Genomic DNA, 21,168 nt, shown 5'->3' with positions numbered 1-21,168 from the left:
AAATGTCATAACACTAAATGAATCTTTCAATCATCTGTTCACTTTCAGGATTGCAGTTTGATGCTGTACAACCCAGAGGACTTAGATGTGCATTCCTTTTTTTGATGTTGAACTGCAAAGACCCAGATGTCATTTATATATTTGCAGGTTTATGGATGTTAAATGCAGTAAATTGTAGAACTAAACTGAAATATTTAGAGTTTATTGAAAAATGTTTGTTACTTAAAAATGTAATAAAGAACAACACATTGATGCCAAAAATATTTGTAAAATATTGACTAATTAATAAGGTTATATATAGCTTGCTTAAAACAATTTTTATTGATTTGATGAAGGTATGACCCCAATGAGTCTGGAATAAGCAATTGGATCTGAAAAGCAGTGAATTATAGCGATAGGCCTACTTTGTGTTTTAGCTACCGGTTTGCTTGTTTTCTGTTTTAAGAGCGGTGTGTGAATATGTGAAGAACGTTCTTGCTTGCATTGCTGTGTGATGCAATGTGATGTAAAACTTTATTTACTACCAAACGTACACAGAATGTTTAAGAACAAGAAATAATTCTTAATCATGCAGACAACAACGAGAACATTGGTTCAAAATCTGGCTTAGCTCAGCTGGTCAACGGTGAAGGTCAATCACCAGTCGATCATTTATTTTTCTCTATTTGTGCATGAATGTGTATGTGAATGGGAGTGCAAAGAGCTTTTGGTTTTACAGAAGCTAGAAAATGTAAGTATACAACATCTATCATTTACTGTTGTGTGTGCATCAGAATACTGTCAGATACTCTATTTGCACTGATATCTGCAGGATTATGCAAGATTACCTTTAGGTTGGTAAACACATCCACAAGAAACACCCTTCAGATGATGGATGCTTTATCCATCTCCCACCAAGTGCAGGCTTCATGTTAGTGATGTATAAGGAGTTATTGGCTCCTGTCATGGATGAATGCTTGCTGATGAAAACGAGAGGATAATCCTCTGAAAGTCAATCCCCTGAACAACAGATGCAGCAAAGCAGCAAAACTGTAAGTAGGAGGGTGGTTTTAGTGGGAAAACAGAAAATTGGTATGAATTTGTAAAAATTTAGCAAACTAAACATTTAGGAACAAAATATAAAACGTTTTCTTTACAGTATAAATTGTAGGTTTCAATGCTAAATGTCAGATTCAGAATTCTCTTCAGAACGTTACAATTTTACTATGTTAAATCATATTGGTTTTTTTGTTTTTTTTCAACTTTTCAATATTTTATTTGGTTGTAAAATGTCTTATATATAATTAGTTATATAAACAGATCACAGGTAAAACTTTCATTAAAAAACGACTGATTCTTCTACTAAAAACCATCTGAATGCAGTTTTCTCTTAAGAAAGGAAGAAATATTTTAAAATAAAGTGATTCATGTATTTGATTTACTGAATAAAGAGTAATTTATGATTCTTTTAAACCCTAAAGTGAACTTGAAGAAGCATTAATTATAGTCTAATGACTTATACCTGCTAATTATGACAAGACAGTGATCATTCTCTTAAATGAGCAGAGATGGCTTATTGCTTTCAAATTTTTTAAACTGTGTTACAGCAGCTGTAACTGGTAGGAGGAGTGTTGCCAAAAAAAAACATGTTATCTGCCATCAACAGTGTCCAAAAAACATATGCATGAATATTTTTGCACCATATGAATGTACTGTCTAGATTATTCTCTAATCGCGAAAACAGGCATTGTCTAGAATATGATGCTTGTGTAAAGCTAGTATCTCTACTGCATGGCTATGGAGGGTTCTGAGCAATAATATGACATTTGTCATGCATCTTTATGTTTTGAGTCAGTCTGTAAGTAACTGTTCATTGTCTCAGCCATCATGTAACAGCTCTGAAAGTCTCATTTTATATGTTCCTTCAGCAGAATAATAACTATAATCATACTGTAGAGTGTTAAACTGTGCACTTTATGGACTACTGGGCCAATTTCAAGACAGCAACACTGCAAAGACACCTCATGATGGTGTCGAGTGGCTGTTAACATCCAACTCAGCGCTATGCTGTGGACTGCTGTGTTACATAATACCTGCTGCACATTCTCAATAGGACAGACGCTCAGTAACGGCACAGAAGTAATGGAGTATTTGGTCAAGATGAGTGAATGTATTGCATGACATTTGGGTTACAAAAAGATCTCTTTGTTTCATTCTTGAACTGCATAGGTTTTTGCAGAAGTAAAATCAATCTCAGACATTAGGGCGGAAATTTTTCCTTAAGCCATTTTGCAAAAAATGGAGATGGAAGACAGTAGGAGTGAGATGATGTTTTCTTTTTATTTATTTGGGAAAACCAGCAGAGTGTCAAAGAAAAGAAGCTACAGACAAGGTTCACATCTGTTATTTTGGAAGTCTCTAAGAATCTTGGAGTTTTTTTTGTTTTTTAATAAACAGGTGCCAAAAGGATTTTTTTTAAGCATTGGGATTTTTTTGTTTGCTTCTTGTGTACACATCCCTCTTCATGCAGATTATTTCATCTTTAAATCATCTGGGATTACTTTATTGATGACAGGCTCCCAAAGCTGAAAGAACTTTTCCTTCTGTAGCATCTTTGATTATATGTATTAGACGTATCAGGCTGGTCTCACACAAAAACAGTAGTAAGGTTTTAAGAGTGGTACCAGTGGAAACAACCTCAGTCTCCTTTACTCCCACGTATGTTCCTATAATTAGCCTGAGTACAGAAAAGATACATTTCTAGCAATTCAATAAGCCTCACTGGCAGACCTCAAGAGCCTCCTGCCCAGAATGTGTCTTTGTGTTTCTGTGTGTGGATCCAAAAAGCAATGTGTTGAAGAGACCAATGATCCACGATATTTTCTAGCTGCAGTAGACACTCTTTCTTTCTGATTGGTGCTCTGATTTTATGGATTCCCAAAATTAACTTTGGCCTTCAGGAAAAGACAACATTTCATTTGTCAGATGGTCTTTTGTACATTTTAAGAGGTTTTGTTTTGCTCTTACTCCATGCAAAAAGCACATTTGCACCTTTGTCCAACTTTAGTTCTTTTGATCTATTGTAACAGCGTTCCCAGTGGTCTTTTAATTAGGATTATGTTGTTGATTTTTTTTGCCGAAAATCTAAAAAAACCTCTGGCTTTTTTTAGGACATCAGCAGGAGTTGTGCATTGGAGTAAGCCCACCCCATTTCCCATTAGCCCTTTGTTTATACTCTCTCCTGCTAGCTTACATCTCCTCACAACTCGAACCTAGCATAACGGGTTCAACAAAATGTCGAGCAATATCGGAACTATCCAGCTGTACAGTTTTGAGCCAGATGCCAGGTTGAACGAGGAAAACAAAGATGTAATAGATGTAGTTGTCTACAAGTGAATATATCAGAATGGAGCGGAGCAGGGAGATTGTGGCTTGCGTTTGTAAGTCCTAGGTTATTACTAAAAGGACTTTTTAAATGCCATTTGAGTGTCTGCTCCTGGTTGACAATGATTTTATATCATTGTTGGTTGATTTTATATCATTGTTAACTCAGCAGCCATTTTGAGGCTTAATTTTCTTTATTTATGTCCTCCAACGTAAGCAAAATAGCCCAAGAAAATGTAAAAAAAAACTTAAAAAACATGACTTTCATTCGAGTGGGTCTTTAAACAGTTTCAGGAGATGTGACTGTGCAGACGCTGTAGCCTACAGCCAGTGAAATGCAATCAGATTTTGATTTTAAACTTTTTCGTTATGCAGATGTGAGACAGCAACTATTATTTATCACACTGCAAACAAGTTGAATATATGGGACCATGCAGTGCTAGAGTTTTAATATTTGGTTTAAATCAAAAATAGAACAATTGAAGCAAAAACCAGAACAAAAAAAAAAAACAAAAAACAAAACAATTGAATCCTACACACTCAAAACAAATGCGCACCAAAAATGTATCTAAAGGGTTTGGTGCATTTTTTTATGTTACGCTTATTAAGTAAAAAAAATCTTGAAATCATTTAAATTGAATTTTATAAACTGCCCTTCTGTTTTTACTTAAATGTGATCAAAATGAGTTATATTTAACAGCCAGATTTGAATATAGCGCTCATCTTAATGCGTGGATGTAGATTTGAAACATTTCAGTAGTTTTGCAGACGATAACTCCAGAAACCCCTGGGTTGGTCTTTCAAGACCAGAAAGCAGATAATGCAGGCAAAATGAAGAAATTTGTCACTGAATCTATCAGGTTCTCCCTTGAAATTAAAATGATGTAATTGAGCTGATGTAAAACGCCTACATAGTTTTGTCTTGAAATGACTTCATGCTGTGCTGCACGGTTGCGTAGCGGTTAACACTCTTGTCTAACAGTGATGAGGCTTTGGTTCAAATCCCAGTTGGGATTTGTGGATGTTCTTCCCATGCATGTGTGGGTTTTCTCTGGGCACTCTGTCTTCATCCCACAGAATGAATGAAGACATGCTTAATGGGTTGATTGGTGTCTATACATTGTCCCTCAAGTGTGGGTTTCTGCCCAGGGTGCCCAACAGTAGCTGGGTAGTCTTCAGCATCCCTGTAACCCCAAACAGGAATAAACTGATAACTTTGTGCTGCAGAATAGTGTGTTTGTATTGATAATGTTTATGTTCAGATGCAAATTCTTATTAATATTCAAATAATGTAACTGAAAAAAGCTCATAATTCACAATTTTATACTTTTTTGAATTAGAGTGAAAAAGGGACACATCGGTGAAAGTTCTCATTTATCCAGATGATGGGTTGAGGTGAAGTCATGGAATCTGGATTTAAAATCTTTTTTCTTTCGTCTCTCTGTCAGTCACACCAGGTTTAGGTTGCTAATCATTCACAGCTGTCTTCATTTCACTTACTTGTCCTCAGTGTATTTAAGTGTCTGGTTTTCAGTTCTTCATTGTCAGGTCATTTGCTTGGTCACCTTTTTTTTCCTTTTTCTTTCCCATCTGGGGTTTTTTAATGTTTGCGTTTATTTATTAAATGTTAACGTTTTTGCCACTAAGCCCGGTCTCCTGTATTTTGGGTCCAACCCCACCAGTTCTTGATATATACAACAATCTTAATTAATCTGAAATATAATATAAGTAATTCTTCTTTCCCTTTTGGCTTATCCCATCAGGGGTCGCCACAGCAAAACAACCTCTCTTTTGAGGATGAGTCGCATGGTTAACTTGGCAATGTTTTACGCCGGATGCCCCTCCTGACACAACCCTCTCAATTTATCCGGGCTTGGGACCGGCACAGAAGCAGAGAAGGGAATAGGGAGCAGCCCGGATTTGGACCCTGGTTTCACAGACGGAAGGCGCTGCAAACCAGCACGAGCTAAACCGGCTCCCTGAAATATAATATAAAGAATGATAGATGAATACGTTTTTCTTTATATATATATATATATATATATATATATATATATTTTTTAGCATGACGCATCATCACTACCATTAAAAGACCTGCTGTTGTAATGTCTCTGTTAATGAAAATGGGGGAACAGGTTATTGTTCTGCAGAAATGGATTAGCAGAGCCTGGAAATTACCTGTCATCACTGTGAGGAACGAGAGTCTGGCTCGTGCAGAGCCCTGGGCTAACCACATCCTCCTGTAAAAAGACTCTGCTATTTTGGGTTGATACCCCAAAAGGGAGTGTCGGAGCAATTCGTGCATCAGTTTTTTTGCATTTGAAACAAACTACTGTGTTTTCTGCTATTTTGCTTGGTATTTGGTGTAATCTAGATAGGGTTTGAACAAATGCAAGTTTTTGATGACACAGGTAATTATATTTGTTATCTTGTATTTAATTATTAGGTTTTGTCACAATTTGTCATTTTACATGTGTGTTTTATGTTTTGAAGATGGACCTCTACAATGTGGCTGAGAGAAAAAAAAAGATGTTTCCAAGCTAAATGTGTGAAAAGCTATTTTTTGCTCGGAGGGTCCACTGGTAGGTTGTGAATCTGTCCTCTTCCTATAGAGAAAGCCTTTTGACCAAATTGCTTCCTGCAATCAGTGAGTTGGACTTAGGAAGGAGTAGGGGGTTGAGTCCTGGATACCATCTGCTCAAGCAACCTTTTGAGAAAAAACATCTTTGTTTTAGGATAAATCACTTTTTTTGTTTCCTTGTTATCAGAAATGTGTAAATTGTGGCTTTTCGTTTAACAAATTATGAGAAGTCTTTTTTAAACTTAAATGTAATCAAGGTGCAAAATGGTTAAATAGAAGTGAGGCTTTTAGATAGTTTGCGTGCATTTACAGCATTTCTTAAAAGACTGGAGCTCAGAGCAACTTGTCCGCTTAATCCTTTTGCATCCATCTGTTTTTTCTTCAGCATTAAGACACTAAAGATTGAGTTTATTGATGATCTGAAAGAAAGAGAAGCTCATTCACTTCAGTGGAGTTTTGGAAAGGAAGCAGAAACCCACTAAATATTTCCAATGTAATGCTTAAAGGAAAAGCTTCACCTCATTACACCAACATTTATTTGATGGAAAAGCTACATCACATTTATTGATATTTCAGTGGAATTATTTCAAATTAAGTTTATTCACATTTACAGTCTGTCTTCTGTGAAAGATGGTCTCCTTGCTGTTCACTGGGGGATTAAATAGGTAAATATCAGATTCTGGGGTTGTTGATCAGTGACACACACGAGTCACAATATCCTTACGTAGAATTTAGTCCATACAGGGTACAATATGTACCATGTTAAGTACATGCACTAAGAAAAAAAAAACAGATGGAAACTACTGGTTTGCGTTGAGTTATTGTTTTAATCTCCCACACAGAGCAGATGGACGCAGCAAACCGGCATCATTTTGTTACCTCACCTCTTCTCTTTAACTCAATTTCCGTCATTTTGAGTTTGTGTTTAGGATCTGTCTTTGGTGCGTGTGTCTGTCTTGGCAGAATCATCAATATTCAGCGGTTAGAGTTAGAGTCAAATGGGCCCAAGGGACAGAAAAGAAATGGATTATTTCCTCTGAGCTTATCCCAAAGGACAGACCAGTGTCAGGGAGAAAAATGTCTGGTGCACGAACTTGTACTGTACCTGTCTTTCTATTGGTGTGGTTCAGCATGAAGAATGTATTCTTGTACTTGAAATATAGAAAGACTTTTTCTTTGTTGTTTACATCAATCAAAGAGTTTTTTGGTCAGGTGATCTGAACTGTAGTAAATCAATATCACATACTGTCCTGATCATGTTAGTATGAGCCCAGTATCTCTAGAGATCTCTAAATGCTCTTGTAATCCTGTTATTTTACATTTGGAGTCACATAGTGAGCTTTGCGGGTCTTTTGTGTACTGCTCAGAGATGGACATCATGTCCATACCTCTGCATAATTCTGGAGTTTTGTCTGTTGCATACACGCACACGTGAAGTTTAATAATGTGGACTTAGCTCAGTGCTTCCCAATCATTTTGTGCCAGGCCCCCCCTAGGAAAAAGAAAATGTTTTGCGCCCCCCCTAACTCCCCACCCCCCAAACCTCCCCCCTACCCACCCCAACAATATATTAGGTTAGTATTTATAAAGATTATGTAAGTATAATCTTTTAACATTAACAAAAGAAAAAAACATATATAAATCCACTTTCAACAGATATTACCTTTATTTAGCCACAGAAGCCCTGTTCTAGTCTAAAACAGAAAAGAAGCTTAAAGTGCCTGAAAGAAAAGATCTGTCATTCCTTATTTAAACTAGAAACATTTTGACCAACTGAACCATTTGATGCTGAGAAAAACAATTCAATTTGTAAATAATATTAAATGTAAATTGATCTGAAACATTAACACAGCAGCACCAATACACCAATATTTAACATTTTTAGTCTGAAGAAATAGGTAAAAACATTGTGCTGATTTTTGTTCTAAATGATCGATTGTTTATTTATGATCTGAAGCTGTTTTCCTGCATTACCTGCTGTCTTTATGTCAAATACTGACACCAACTAAACCACAAGCAGACAAAGATACATTTATGGAAAATAAAGTTGTCTTAAAAATGTCTACAATAGTTAATAAAGAATGACATTATTAGCATGAGCTGAGGAATTTATTTTTATTTTTTATTTTTTTTAAACTTGTTCTGTCCAACAGCTGAGCAAACAGATTAGAGCTGAAGGCTTTTTGTGTTGGACAGGTTTTACTATCACAAAAAGAGGTTATATAGCTTCAAGAAACTAGAGTGTAGATTTGTATAAACCCCTTTTTGTCGTATTATTTTTTATTTATTTGTTACATTTAGTGTGTGTGGGGAGGGAGAGGGGAAGAATGTGAGGGGAGGGTGGAAGAGAGTAAAAGGAAGAAAGGTGAAAAGGTGGGGGATACAAGCACTGATTTGAATAAGTTATTATTTTAAGCTGTAACAATTATACCAGATCTGCTGGAAAGACGAATGTTACATCAAAGGTGAAAATCTGACACTAAGATGAGCGAAAAAAATCTGTCCATCAATACACTGTGGGTAAGGAGGAGGGATGAAGCAGACAGGGAGCAGTGTGGCAGTGTGCACGTGCACGTGGGGGTAGAACCGTGTGTTCATAAGGGGAGCCAGATCCTACCCAGCCAGACCAGCCAGACCAGGAGAGGGGAGGAGAGCCCCCCAGGCCAGAAGCCCCCCCAGCATCCGGACCCAGGCAGCCCGGGAAGGGAGGAGGAGGGGACCGCCCACCCCACCAGCCAGGCACAGAGAGGGCCCCCCTACAGGGCCCCCCCCAATGCCCAGAGGCACAAGCGAACCCAGTGTCCGGCCCCCAGGCCACAAGACAGGAGCGCTTAGCCGTACCAGGCGGCAGCCATGGGGGCCACCGGGCGGCGGACACCGGGACAAAGGCCAGGGACGAAGCCAGGGCCCCCGGAACCCATGAGCTGGCCACCCCCCGACCGGCGCCCCGTCTCTGCAAGCCAGCCCAGGCACGCGACCTAAGCAACCCAGGGATCGCCACGCACCCACAGCCACCCCCCATAACCCTACAACCCTACACACTACAACCCCCCCCCCCGCCATAATATCTGAGTCCCCCTCCCCAACCCTCTCAGTGCCCTCCCCTCTCTGTGATGGGGAGGGAAAGCCCCAGAGGGTCCCAGCGAGCCAGCCCCCAGGTCCGTCCTACCCATGCACTCACGCACACATACTCACAATCATCTGGTTACCCCCCCCCCCCCCGCCGCCACGCAGTAACCACCCCCCCAGCCGGCCGACCCCCAGCGCCGTGTGCCCGACCATTCCCGCAGCCGACAGGATACCCATAAGCCCGGCCGCCCTGAGAGGACCAGGCGGGTGAAGACTGGCCGCCACCCCCCCCGAGCTCACCCATGTATGGAGGTGTGGGAGTGCTGTGTGTGTGCTGCAGGTAAAATAGGAGGTCCCCAGTGTGGGGGGCTCCACCGCTGCCAAGCCGCAAAGCCCCCCAGTCCGGGGTCCCTCTGTGAGTGGTGTGTATTTGCTGTGTGTGTGCTACTAGCGTGCAGTGTGTCTGTCTACAGAGGAAGTTAAAATTGTGGGGGGGGCCAGCGAAAGGTGAGCACGGATGTTTCACCGTGCCCCCTCCACCAGACCCTCTCCACAAGGCCCTAGATGAATCAGAGTGTCTAATATGCAAGTAAAAAGCGGGGAGGAGGGCGGGTGCCAATGAGAACCCAGAGAGGGGCATCCCCAGTGAGCCCCGCCAGCATACCCCTCCCATCCAGTTCCCGGAGCCCTATGTGCCTGTGTGCAATATTTTTTTGGGTGAGAGCGTGGAGGAGCGGGCGGATGGGCACAACCGGGGGAGAAGGCTCCCCCGAGCGACCGGCCCCCCAGCCGGCCGCGGTAGGCGCCCCCCCTCCCAGAGCGGCCAGGCAGCCAGAAACGGCAAGCCAGCCGCAGTTGGAGGCCAGAGCCTCGTAGCGCCGAGAGACAGCCAGCAAGGAAGCGTCCCGGTGCCAGAACGGAGGGGTAGGGGGGCCAGCCCCACCATTCATACCCTGGCCTCCCTAAGGACTAGCACACCGCCCCCCCAGGCCCCCCCCCAAATAAATAAATAAAAAAATTAAATAATAATAATAATTAAATAAATAATAATAATAATAATGATAATAAAATAAACCCACCCAAGTGAACCCCTTAACCCCTGCTGTGACTGCGGCGTCGACCCCCGGGCGGCCAGGCCACGCGCCAACTACTGGCCACGGGTGAAACACCGGCCATGGGCAGACGACCCCAGGCCCCAGAGCCCCCTCCCCAGCCCCCGCCACGGCGACCAGCCACCCAGCACGGCACCCGGCCGCCGTTCCCGGTCAGCCGCACTGCCTACCCTGCGCCCAGAAGGCACCCGCCCAGGAACCCCTGCCAATTTGCCGGCAGAGTGTGCGCCCCCGCCACCACCCCACCCAGGCAACCAGAGCCCCGAGCCGGGAGAACGGCAGGCCCGGCAGAACACACCCCCCCAAACCCACCCCGGCCCACCCAACCAGCCAGGACCCGGCTCAACCTATCACCATCCCACCCCTTCTAGGTGATGTGACTAACCAGCTGGAGCCAGGGAGAGTCTGAAGCCGACAGGTTTTTTGTGGAGGACATTATCTCTAAACTAATATGCTCTGACATGAGGTTTCTGAAGTGGTTGATGCTAAGATTATTTTTAGATTTCCAGTTTAGGAGGATAGTTTTCTTTGCGATACATACAGCGGTGAGAACCATATAAGCCTTGTTAGATTCCATTTGGTTGTTATTCAGGTCACCTAATAAGCAGAATTTGGGGCAAGCAGGAATCTTATGATTAAACCAGATTGATAAATCCTCACAAACCTTACGCCAGAATGATTGGACAGGTGGACAGACCCACAGGGCATGCAAATAGTCGTCTATGTTGTTATCTATGCACTGTGTGCATATAGCAGACTAATTGAGACCCATTTTAAATAACCTCTGTCCGGTGTAGTGAGTTCTGTGGAGAACCTTGTATTGAATAAGTTGCAGATTAGGGCTTTTGGTCATATTAAAGGCATTCAAACAGATCTGTAGCCAAAATTGATCACTAGAATTCAATGATAGCTCAGACTCCCATTTTGTCATGGGTAAGTAAATTGTTTCATCTATGTCTGATAACATCTTATAAATTTTGGAGGTGAGTTTGGGATTTTCAAGGTCCATGAAATGTGTTACTGTAAGGGGAGGGTCTAGGTCTATTTGGGTCAGGCAGTATTTAGTGCTTATAGCTGATTTAAGCTGCTGATATTCTAGAAATTTGTTTATATTAATTCCATAGGTTGAGGATAATGTTGAGAGGGACATAAATTTTCTATTCTGAATTATATGCTGGAACTGCTGGATTCCTTTGTTCTTCCATGAAGCAAAATTAATCATGTTTTTGTTAATCAAAATGTCAGGGTTATTCCAAATGGGGGTAAGTTTACATGGAAATAATGTGAGGTTGTTTTTTTTAAGAAAATCCCACCAGGCTGTTAAGGATGAGCTGATGTTTAAACTTCTGAAGCATTTGTGTTGTTTCATTTTAGAACTGAAGAAAGGTAAATTAGAAATATCTAGGTTATCACAGAGATTTTGTTCAATGCCTAGCCAGGATTCATCTAGCACACCAGGATTCAGCCATTTTTGTACATAACACAATCTGTTCGCGGAGTAGTAGTCCTGGAAGTCTGGAAGGCCTAGTCCTCCTCTATCTTTAGGTTTTTTAATAGTTTTTAAACTGATCCGTGGGGGTTTACCTTCCCATAGGTATTGGGAAATGAATGAGTCTAATGATTTGAACCAAGTAATTGGAGGTTTACGAAGGAATCATTGAAAACAGGTAGTTAATTTTTGGGAGAATCGTCATTTTTATGGTTGCAACTCTCCCGATTAGAGAAATAGGTAGAGTTTTCCATCTAGTGAGATCAGCCTCGGTTGTTTTAAGTAGTTGGGTGTGGTTTAGCTTGAGTAGATCGGAAAGCCTAGAGGAGATATTTATACCTAAGTACTTTTTGTTGCCTGTTTGTATTTTAATAGATGACGGATTTAGATAATTGCAATTAATTGGTAGAATTGTGCTTTTAGACCAGTTTATGGAGTATTCTGAAACTGAGGAAAATCTATTAATTAGGGAGATTATATGGCAGATGGAAGATTGTGAATTTGGAGTAAATAGTAAAACATCATCTGCATAAAGACTTATTTTGTGTTCTAAATTTTTGGTTTGAATTCCTTCAATGTCTCGACTTTGCCTAATAGCAGCAGCTAGAGGTTCAATAAATAGTGCAAATAAAGACGGAGATAGTGGACAGCCTTGTCTGGTTCCTCTTTGTAAATTAAAGCTTGGAGATGTTTGATCATTTGTTCTGATACGAGCATTAGGAAAGGCATATAATATTTTAATCCAGTTAATAAATGATTTTCCAAAGCCAAATTTGTTCAGGGTGGCTATTAAAAATTCCCAGTTGACCCGATCAAATGCCTTTTCTGCGTCCAGTGACAAAATGGTTGCTTCTCGGTTGTTGATGGTTGTATAATCTATGAGGTTGATTAATCTGCGCATGTTGGTAGATGAATGTCTACCCTTTATAAAACCTGTTTGGTCAGGATGTATTAGAGAGGGAACTACCTTCTCCAGCCTACCTGCCAAAACTTTGCAGATTATTTTAAGATCTGCATTAATCAGCGATATGGGTCAATAGCTGGATGGTGATTTGGGATCTTTTCCAGGTTTCAGAAGTAAGATTATATTAGCAGAATTCATATTTGGAGGTAGATAATTGTTGTCCTTAATTTCTATTGTCATTCTGAGAAAAATGGGAGCTAAGATTTGCCAAAACTCTTTATAAAATTCTGCTGGGAAGCCGTCTGGTCCTGGGGCTTTTGTACTAGGCATGTTGGTTAATGCTTTATGTAGCTCTTCTTTAGTAAAAGGGGACTCCAGGGCTGTGATTTGTTCCTCTGTTGGTCTAGGCAAATCTATGCTATTGAGAAAACTGTTGATGTCATTGTCAGATTAATTTGGGATGAGTAGAGAGATTGGTAAAAGTTTTTAAAAACTGAATTTATTGAAGCTGGTTCATGTGTTGCATTTCCTGTTAGGTCTATGACTGATGAAATAGTTGTCTTCTCTTTGTTTATTTTGAGTTGATTTGCCAAATATTTCCCAGATTTATTACTGTGATCAAACCTCTCCAAGCATAGTCTCTGTAATAAAAACTGTGTTCTTTGATTAGTTATTTCATTTAATTCAATTCTTACTTTCCTTATTTGTTGTAGAGTTTGATCATCCGGGGAGTTGCTGTAGGTTTCCTCTAACAGTCTGATTTTTTGCTCTAAATCCACTAGTTTAGAGTTTTTCTTTTCTTTTTTTGTGGGATGAGAAGGCGATTATTTTTCCTCTTATGAGGAAGCTGAGGAATTTAAAGGCACATGATGATCCTGGTGTTGGCCAATCCAGGCAGCGCTTGCAGCGCTCCGCGTGCCTCTTTCCACCTGGCAGCCTGAGCCCCCTACCCCTCCCTTCCCCTACCCCTCCCTTCTCACACACTCGGCCACGTGTGAGAAGAGACAGGAGCAGCTGGATGGACGGCAGTTCATAGGTTTCAGGCTGTTAAAAACTCTGTGATAGAACAGATAATAGGAAACTGAGAGTGGCGCAGATTAGCACTGAGCCGCTGTCACCACCGTCCCCCTGTTAAATTTGCGGACAATTGCCCGCATTGCCTGTGCCTAAAACTGCCACTACCGCGCGCACCCCCTTGGCCCCACTATTTGAGACGCACTGACTTAGCTGAACTTCTGACCTTGTAATCATCTTGTCAAGTCGCACAGCTTGAACTTTGGGGTGTCCTTGAATATTTACATTTTGTTTGTTTAGGTATTTTGCAAATTATAGTTCAACCAGTACCTAAAAAAATCTGACAGTAAAACTAATTTTTTACATTAAAATTGGACATCAAATTGTATTTACTGCTTTAATGAAACCTTGATCAATGGTCATGTTACTACAAAGAATATATAAATAATTTGTGTTTGCTATTTTTAAGTGTTTTTCCCCCTGTCAGTTAATTTTTAGTTTGTTATTTTTAGTTTGCCTAAAATGGCATAATCATAATCAAAGGGTAGTGGTAACCCTTTGAAAAAGATAATTGGAGTCAGACTTTAAGCTTGACTGCGTTATACAAGAAGATTTTAGAAATGATTTTGTTTTGTTTTTGGCTTTGCTTAATACAGATCAATCACACTTGGTCTTTGTGAATGACTACACCTATTCTGAATAATTTTGCACCAAAATACACGATTAGCCTCCTGACCCAATACAAGACCTCTCCGGTCATCTGGATGCGGTCTGTTGTCAGTTCTGTACAGTCAAAACCAAACAGAGAGAAGTTCATTCAGCTTCTATGCTCCACATATCTGAAGCAGACTTCCAGAACATCTTATATTAGCTGAAACACAGAGTTGATTGAAATCAAGGATAAAGACCTACCTGTTCTCAGCGGCTTTAGTTTTTATAATTTATTTTGTTAATTTTTATTCAAAAGTCTACATCTGCACTGTTACTTTAAGCTTACTATAAATTCACTTCTTTTTAACTTTTTAAAATGTTTATTTCAATGATCTCTTCTTTAATATTTCTGTTGAATGTTTTTATTTTAATTTTAATACTATTTAATACTCTTTGTTTATCAGTAAATATGCAGCAACCTAGGTTTCAGTCCTCTGAAAAGGTTTTCTTTTATCATCTTCACCCCATTCTTCTTTTTCGGTTTTTATTTAGAGTTTTACTATAAATAGAAATATCTACACCCATTATTTCCACTTGTGCAGTCCTTTCTGTTATAGTTGATGTTTTTCTGTTCTGATGACAGATTAGAGAAAATGTTTAACAGATGTTCAATAGAAATTGGATGCACCAGATGCAGCATACTCTTGAATGCAGCTCTTAATTAAAAACTCAACATGTCACTTTTAAGAAGTGAGATTTATCATAACATTTCTTCAAAATACCGGTACTGCCACAAATGAACATTTAATGAAACCATGGTCAATGGTCTAAGAATGAATACTTAAGTAGTGTTTGCTGTTCATGTGTAAACCTGTTCTTTACTTTATGTGAAGCCTAATCTCATTAAGGGTTGTAATGTGAAGCTATGATAGATTCCGACTATTCTGTTTATTTTAAAACCTGTTGCTTATAAAAAAATAATTTACAAAAAACTGCATATTTCATATATATAATTAATTTTTATTATTTTTAGATTATGATAAAAGCATTACACAGAATGTAATTAAAATATATTTTAATATTTACCAACATATATTGACAGAATTGTCTTTTACACTAAGTACTAAACTTCATGACCTGAATCTGTGTTGCTAAAGAATAAATATAACTGATTTAAATTAATACCCAGATAATGATAAATTATATAAAGAAAATAAAAAACTACAAAATTAAGTAAAGAAAAACAGGGGTGGGATTATATAAATTCCCTTCCTCAAACTCCTTAAACAATTAATTAAACTCCATTTGACAGGCTTAATATATTATAGAATCATTGTGTCATGTTCTGTATGCACAAGAGTTAACGTGTCTATTTATAATTAAAGTAATAATTGTGTGGATTTATGTGTATAGATTTTCCAGCCAATTTCCTGACTAATTATATCAAGTTTGATATATCTGTGTATAGATAGATATATTTCTGCTGTTTGTCTTCTTTAGGTTTTTAGGCTTTTTTCATTTTGTTTTGATTGCGTGAAATAAATCATTTCCAAATCCAACTTAGATCTCAGTACTTTATTATTCTATGGTAATTTTTATATTTTATGAAACAGAGTTTTAATATAATGGCCTCAAAAATAACAACTCAATTTATTTATTTATTTATTTATTTATTTATTTTTGGTCTTGGTATCTGTCAACATATATTTATACTATGTTGTGTAATCACCTAAGATTACACAAGTTCGTCCCGGTTATTTTCTTTTATATAAGTCATTTTCTGCTTGAGCTAAAGGAAACATCCTCATAAGAAGGAGCTCATGTCTTTGACTGCATTGACTTGATAGAGAATTTTCTCAAGGGTTCTCCTCCTTCTTGTAGAAATTGCATTCATGCTGTAGCCTCTTAATCTCTTAACAATCTCCCAATGGCCTTTTTTGCTTTTCTTTGCTCTGTTTGAGCTATTATTAGCTCCGTCTTCTCCTAGGATTACTGTTGAGAAATGACGAATGTGCCCACACACTGGTTTTCCAATGAAAAGGTAAAGGAGGGTGGTGAAGTAACAAGTGAAAAAGATCAAGTAGAAGACTGTTGGATTTTGATTCAACATGCAAATGGGCTTTGCTGTTAGTCAATTGGAGCTTGCATTCAAAGTGCGGCACTGATCTCAGATTCGATGCCAATTACATGACCTGTCTAAGAGTCAAACTGTATGTTTAGAGGGGGCTGCATGTCTGCTCTGGTTAGTTGTTCGCATTCTTATAATTTGGTGGTTGGGGGAGATATTTGGGTGCCCACGTTTCTTCTGTCAGTCACGTCTAAGCTCTAAAGCTACACACACGCCCTTTTAGCATATAGTGTTTGCACAGGTCTGTTGCTACCTGATAATAGCACTTGTACTCGCAGTTTGAAGAGGCTTGATGCAAAATGTCAAAGTGGTGCAAATCTTGTAACTCTTGCTGTAGGCTTTTACATTTACAGCTCTATTCTGATACATGAATGACTTGGTCTGATATTTTGGGTGGGCACAAACCTCTAAAATTGATTTATTCTTCCTGATCAATGTTTTTTAAACGGTTGGCTATTCTGTATATTGAAAAGAACCATAATCATCCATCTTTACCATAGAGTCCCCGATTGGTCAAAGTTCATCTGGTTTAACTTTCGGCACACACTCAATGGCCATACGTTTTGTAAGGAGAGCCTGAAAAGGGACTTAAGAACTTGTGTAAGGATGTATGAAGAATAGAGTTCTGAACGTGGAAGCCCAAAACTCACATATGCGCACGTTTACATATACTTTTCATTGGAGGCAGTTGCTTGAACGTGTGTTTCCAAGCATAAGATTCACTTCTTATTTCCCTCACAATTCAACCAGAATCAGTGTCTTAATCAACTGTGTAATTTATTAACTTCTTTTACAGGGCATCAATGTAATGGGGCCCAGTAATGAAGAGGGCCCACCTGAACCTTCCTGTCCAGCCATGTACCAGCTGGATATTGTTCTAAAAAGGGGAAAAAACCTGGCTATTCGAGATCGAACAGGTAGGAGATCTGTTTATGCTTCTTGTTATCTCACTGGTGGTGAGGTTTATGTGGAAAGACAGAGTAAAGAGCTTTCTTTGTTCTCTATTCTCATTGATAAAATGAAAGTGACCCTATCTCTGGCTCATCTCTGCCTAGAAATTGCAAAATCACTGCACAGAAAGTCACTTTGACAAAGCCAATACCAAGTACTAAACTTTGTTAGTAAAGTACAGCTTTAATGTTTTGACACCAATTGTGAGCCTATAAGATAAGTGTCTACTTGTGTTGTGCTTGGAAAGCACATTATTTCTGTAAGGCTCATATACAGTATATTTTCAGACCTATTGATTAGTGTTTTTCATTCATTCATTCATTCATTCATTCATTCATTCATTCATTCATTCATTCATTCATTCATTCATTCAAAAAAAAAAGGATGAATGAATTGATTAGTGTACACCCCAGGAGAGATCGATCAATTTTTTTATAAAGCAGGTAATAAAATAACAGTATCACTGTATTCTGTATCAAAACACACATTTTTAATGCTCTTATGTGTCACTCTTAGAATGATTTTTTTCTTTCTTTATTTCTGTACAACACGGTTGTTTTCTGTATCATGTTTTAAATAGTTTACCAAACACTCCATGAGGTGTAAAACCGCAACACAGCAAATGTAATGTTTTTTATTTGATTTCAATGGATTCCTTTTTCTCTGTCAGTGTTTGTCTCACACATTTTTAATAGTCCTCTCATCTCAGTCAGAACTCTCTTGTCACAACATGTTTCACTAGCATCTGAGTGAGTCTATTGCCTAAGCTTCACATCAAAGCAGGAAAAGATTGGTACTTAATTTCCTGATTCATTTTAAGCATCAAACCTTGTTCTTTTTGGCCAACTGACCATTCAAGCATTGTGATCCAGATGTTTTGCTCAAGTTACTTTTAACTCTGTACTGCTGAAAAAAATGTGATTTTGACAGCTAAACCTGGACATCATTGATACAATTAGAATCACTCATTATTACTGTCTAAAGGGCTTGGATACCCTGAAGAAAAGTGTTTGTCAAATGCGTGACAGGAATCCTTGACTCTTTTTCTGCTTGTTTTTATTTCCCTCCATAGTTGTAGCAAGCAAAAACAAGCAAACATTTTCACATACATTTTCACTGACAGTGCAGGGAGTTTTACTAGAGGAAAAAGTCTCATTAGCTAACAGTAGTTGCCATGACAACAAATTGAAAAGAGCTGACCTGCTTTCCCTTTTCCATACCTACTTGTCCACCCAGATAATGAGCAGAGTTACACTGAAGCCACCTGTCTTGTCCTGAACCCATCAAGACAGCCCATTAGGGAGAGAAAGAGAAACCACCCATATCACAGAAAAATGGGGGGAAAAGAAGATGGAAAGTATTACGGTTTAGATTATTCGCATTCTTCTAAAACTCAATATTTTCTCAATCTATGTATTAACGCTTTAATACCGGAGATGTCGCAGGCAATGCATAATTCCTAACTCTTTGAATGTTTAAACACTTCCGTAATTTCGAAAGATTTTGTCAGAATGAGTTGGTTTATATTGATTGAGTAAGGATTATACTACTGTCAAGTGCTGCTTATTTAGCTTTCTCAGAGTTAGGATGATTTATTTCATGTAACTTGTGTCAACCACAAATTTTGCTTTTCTTAGAGTCTGAATTGGTTAGTTTATGTAAATTGTGTAAATACTTGAAGAGCGATGGTAATTGAAAGAACATCAACGCTGGAGCTAAAACTCTGGTGTTAAAGGGTAAATGCCCACTGATACAAATCAGATGTCAAAATATTTTTTAAGGCACTATTAATGCTGGGTCAATCACACAACTCAACACACCGCTCGTACTGTGTGCAAGAGCCCATTTTGAATCCAGAAGAGCAGTGTAGATTCATCCTACAATTGATGATATCTAAAAATGATCTACGTCTATAAAAATGTGAACATTTTTACACAAATGGGGCTATGACTAAACATCTCTTGGACAGTGCTCACATCGTTGCCTCTTGAACGCTTGTTTTTTTTTTTTTTTTTTTACTGTTGTGAGAGAATGTGAGTTTTTGAAAGCTGACATGTTTTTATTTTGGCCCTCATCAGCAAAATTCCTGAGGCAGTCTTGTCTTAGTTGTCAGACCTCAGCTGGAAACACATTACCCTTTGCCTGCCCCTCGACTGTGAGGTACTAGAAGGTTAGGCTTGTCAACAACCCAGGACAGAGAACAATTCAGAATAAAAAAATCTTCCGCACCCTTTGCCAATGTTTATTTTCATTCTGTTAAAAAAAAAAAAACTACTTATGTGCAACTTTAGCATCTGGTTTCTGTTTCTACACATAGGCAGTCACAGGCCTTCAAGCTTTACTTTCTGTCACTAGGCTCACCAATGAATACAATAGAACTCATTATGAAGAAAATTCCAGAAAATAAAGGCTCAGTTGAAAGTATTTTTCATGACTCAAGTTTAATGTTGAAGATGTTTTATCCAAAGGAACTTATTAGTAAGATTGCTTCAAATATTCACATTCATGCACTAAATATTGCATGCGGGATGAGGATAGCAGGAGTGCCCTGCCCAAAGATGACGGCCTAAATACTATAAATCCATGAATTCAACAAAAACCTGGTTATTTCAACAGCCAAAAAGATCTGATACCAAACTGAAGCAGTGACACTAACTCCAGAAAGTAATGAAGCTAACAGAAAGCAGCTGTGGTGAATTACAAATGAAAAGCAGGTGTGCGTTTGAAAGGCAATGGAATCCAAACAAATGAGGTAGACTTCCTGAACATAAAGGTCAATCTAAATTTGAATAAAAGAAAAGTAAAGAACTAAAATCCGAAATCCTTACAGAATATAACTCCTTATATTTCTACACTTAACGAGTGTTTAAAATTATTTCTTTTTCTTTTTGCCTTCATGATAACCAATGTAGTTCTACAGAAGAGGATTAGGGCCATGGAGAAAGAGGGGAAAAAAAAAAAGGACATAGAAAATTCTGACTTTAATCTCAGAATTATGTGCTACTGATGCATGTGAGCCACATCCTTCATTCGAGGAGCTGCAGGAGTGAAACCAACTAAATTGACGTCTGTAAGTGTTTTTTTTGCATTCTCAAGCCAACGCTTGCCGGAGGAGGTCATTTCGCTAATGGAAGAACAGAAGGTAAATAAAAAAAAGTAATTGTTTTTAACTGGATCTTGTAAATGAAAGGGCAGCATAGCCTGCTGGCCTTTACTATGCAAAGCCCTGCATGGCTGTTGCAGAAAAAGGGCTTTGTCCAGATGTGTTTAGCACTCCCATTGTCGTGCCTGTTTATATCAACAACTGCCTTAAAATCTCTTTTTTTTTTTTTTTTTTTTTTTTTTATTTATTTTTTTTTTTTTATAGCCTTCAGAAAATACTCTCGATTGTCATGTTTTACTATGCATGATACCCACCCATCTTTACACAATACAATAACATTCAGTTTTCAGCCTTCTCTTCACGTGACACGTCTCTTTTTATTATATCATTGCCAAACAAACACCCTGCATACGACCTAATATAACCTTTCATAACATTTAATACAACACAGTTTTTGCTATTCTGTATTTGCGCGAGTTTAAATAATGGTCAGGAAATGGAAATCACAAGACACCTCAGAGTACCGTTGCGTATTCATGGGAACCGGTGTTTCTTCTTCGTGGAACAGAACCGCAGCAATGTGTTTACCCTTTTCAAAGCCCATTAGCATCCACATTAGCGACGCTATCGGCACCGTTAAAAACTTTATAGGGTACAGTTTCTTGTTTTTTTTTTTTTGTTTTTTTTTAACAGGGCGGGGGTTTTTGAAGCACCGGGAAGCTTGAATGTTAAGTCATCATGTACGTATATCTGCAATATCAGATGACTGACTCTTTTGTAGTCTTCTATTTTCTCTCAGCTGA

General features: G+C 38.8%; 1 protein-coding gene across 4 annotated transcripts in view; it reads left to right on the top strand.

Moving 5' to 3' along the window:
• The window catches only part of mctp1 (multiple C2 and transmembrane domain containing 1), a 142,574-nt gene that overhangs the window by 42,548 nt on the left and 78,858 nt on the right, over positions 1-21,168 (top strand). For all 4 annotated transcript variants that reach the window (XM_020706014.2, XM_020706013.2, XM_004072648.4 and 1 more), the window contains exon 2: positions 17,108-17,228. In XM_020706014.2, the coding sequence (XP_020561673.1) occupies positions 17,120-17,228 (109 nt within the window). In that variant the 5' untranslated portion in view covers positions 17,108-17,119. The remainder of the gene's footprint in view (positions 1-17,107; positions 17,229-21,168) is intronic.

Source organism: Oryzias latipes, chromosome 9 (genome assembly GCF_002234675.1).
Source record: "Oryzias latipes chromosome 9, ASM223467v1".
Classification (NCBI taxonomy): domain Eukaryota; kingdom Metazoa; phylum Chordata; class Actinopteri; order Beloniformes; family Adrianichthyidae; genus Oryzias; species Oryzias latipes.
This window is presented reverse-complemented; position numbering and strand designations above follow the sequence as displayed.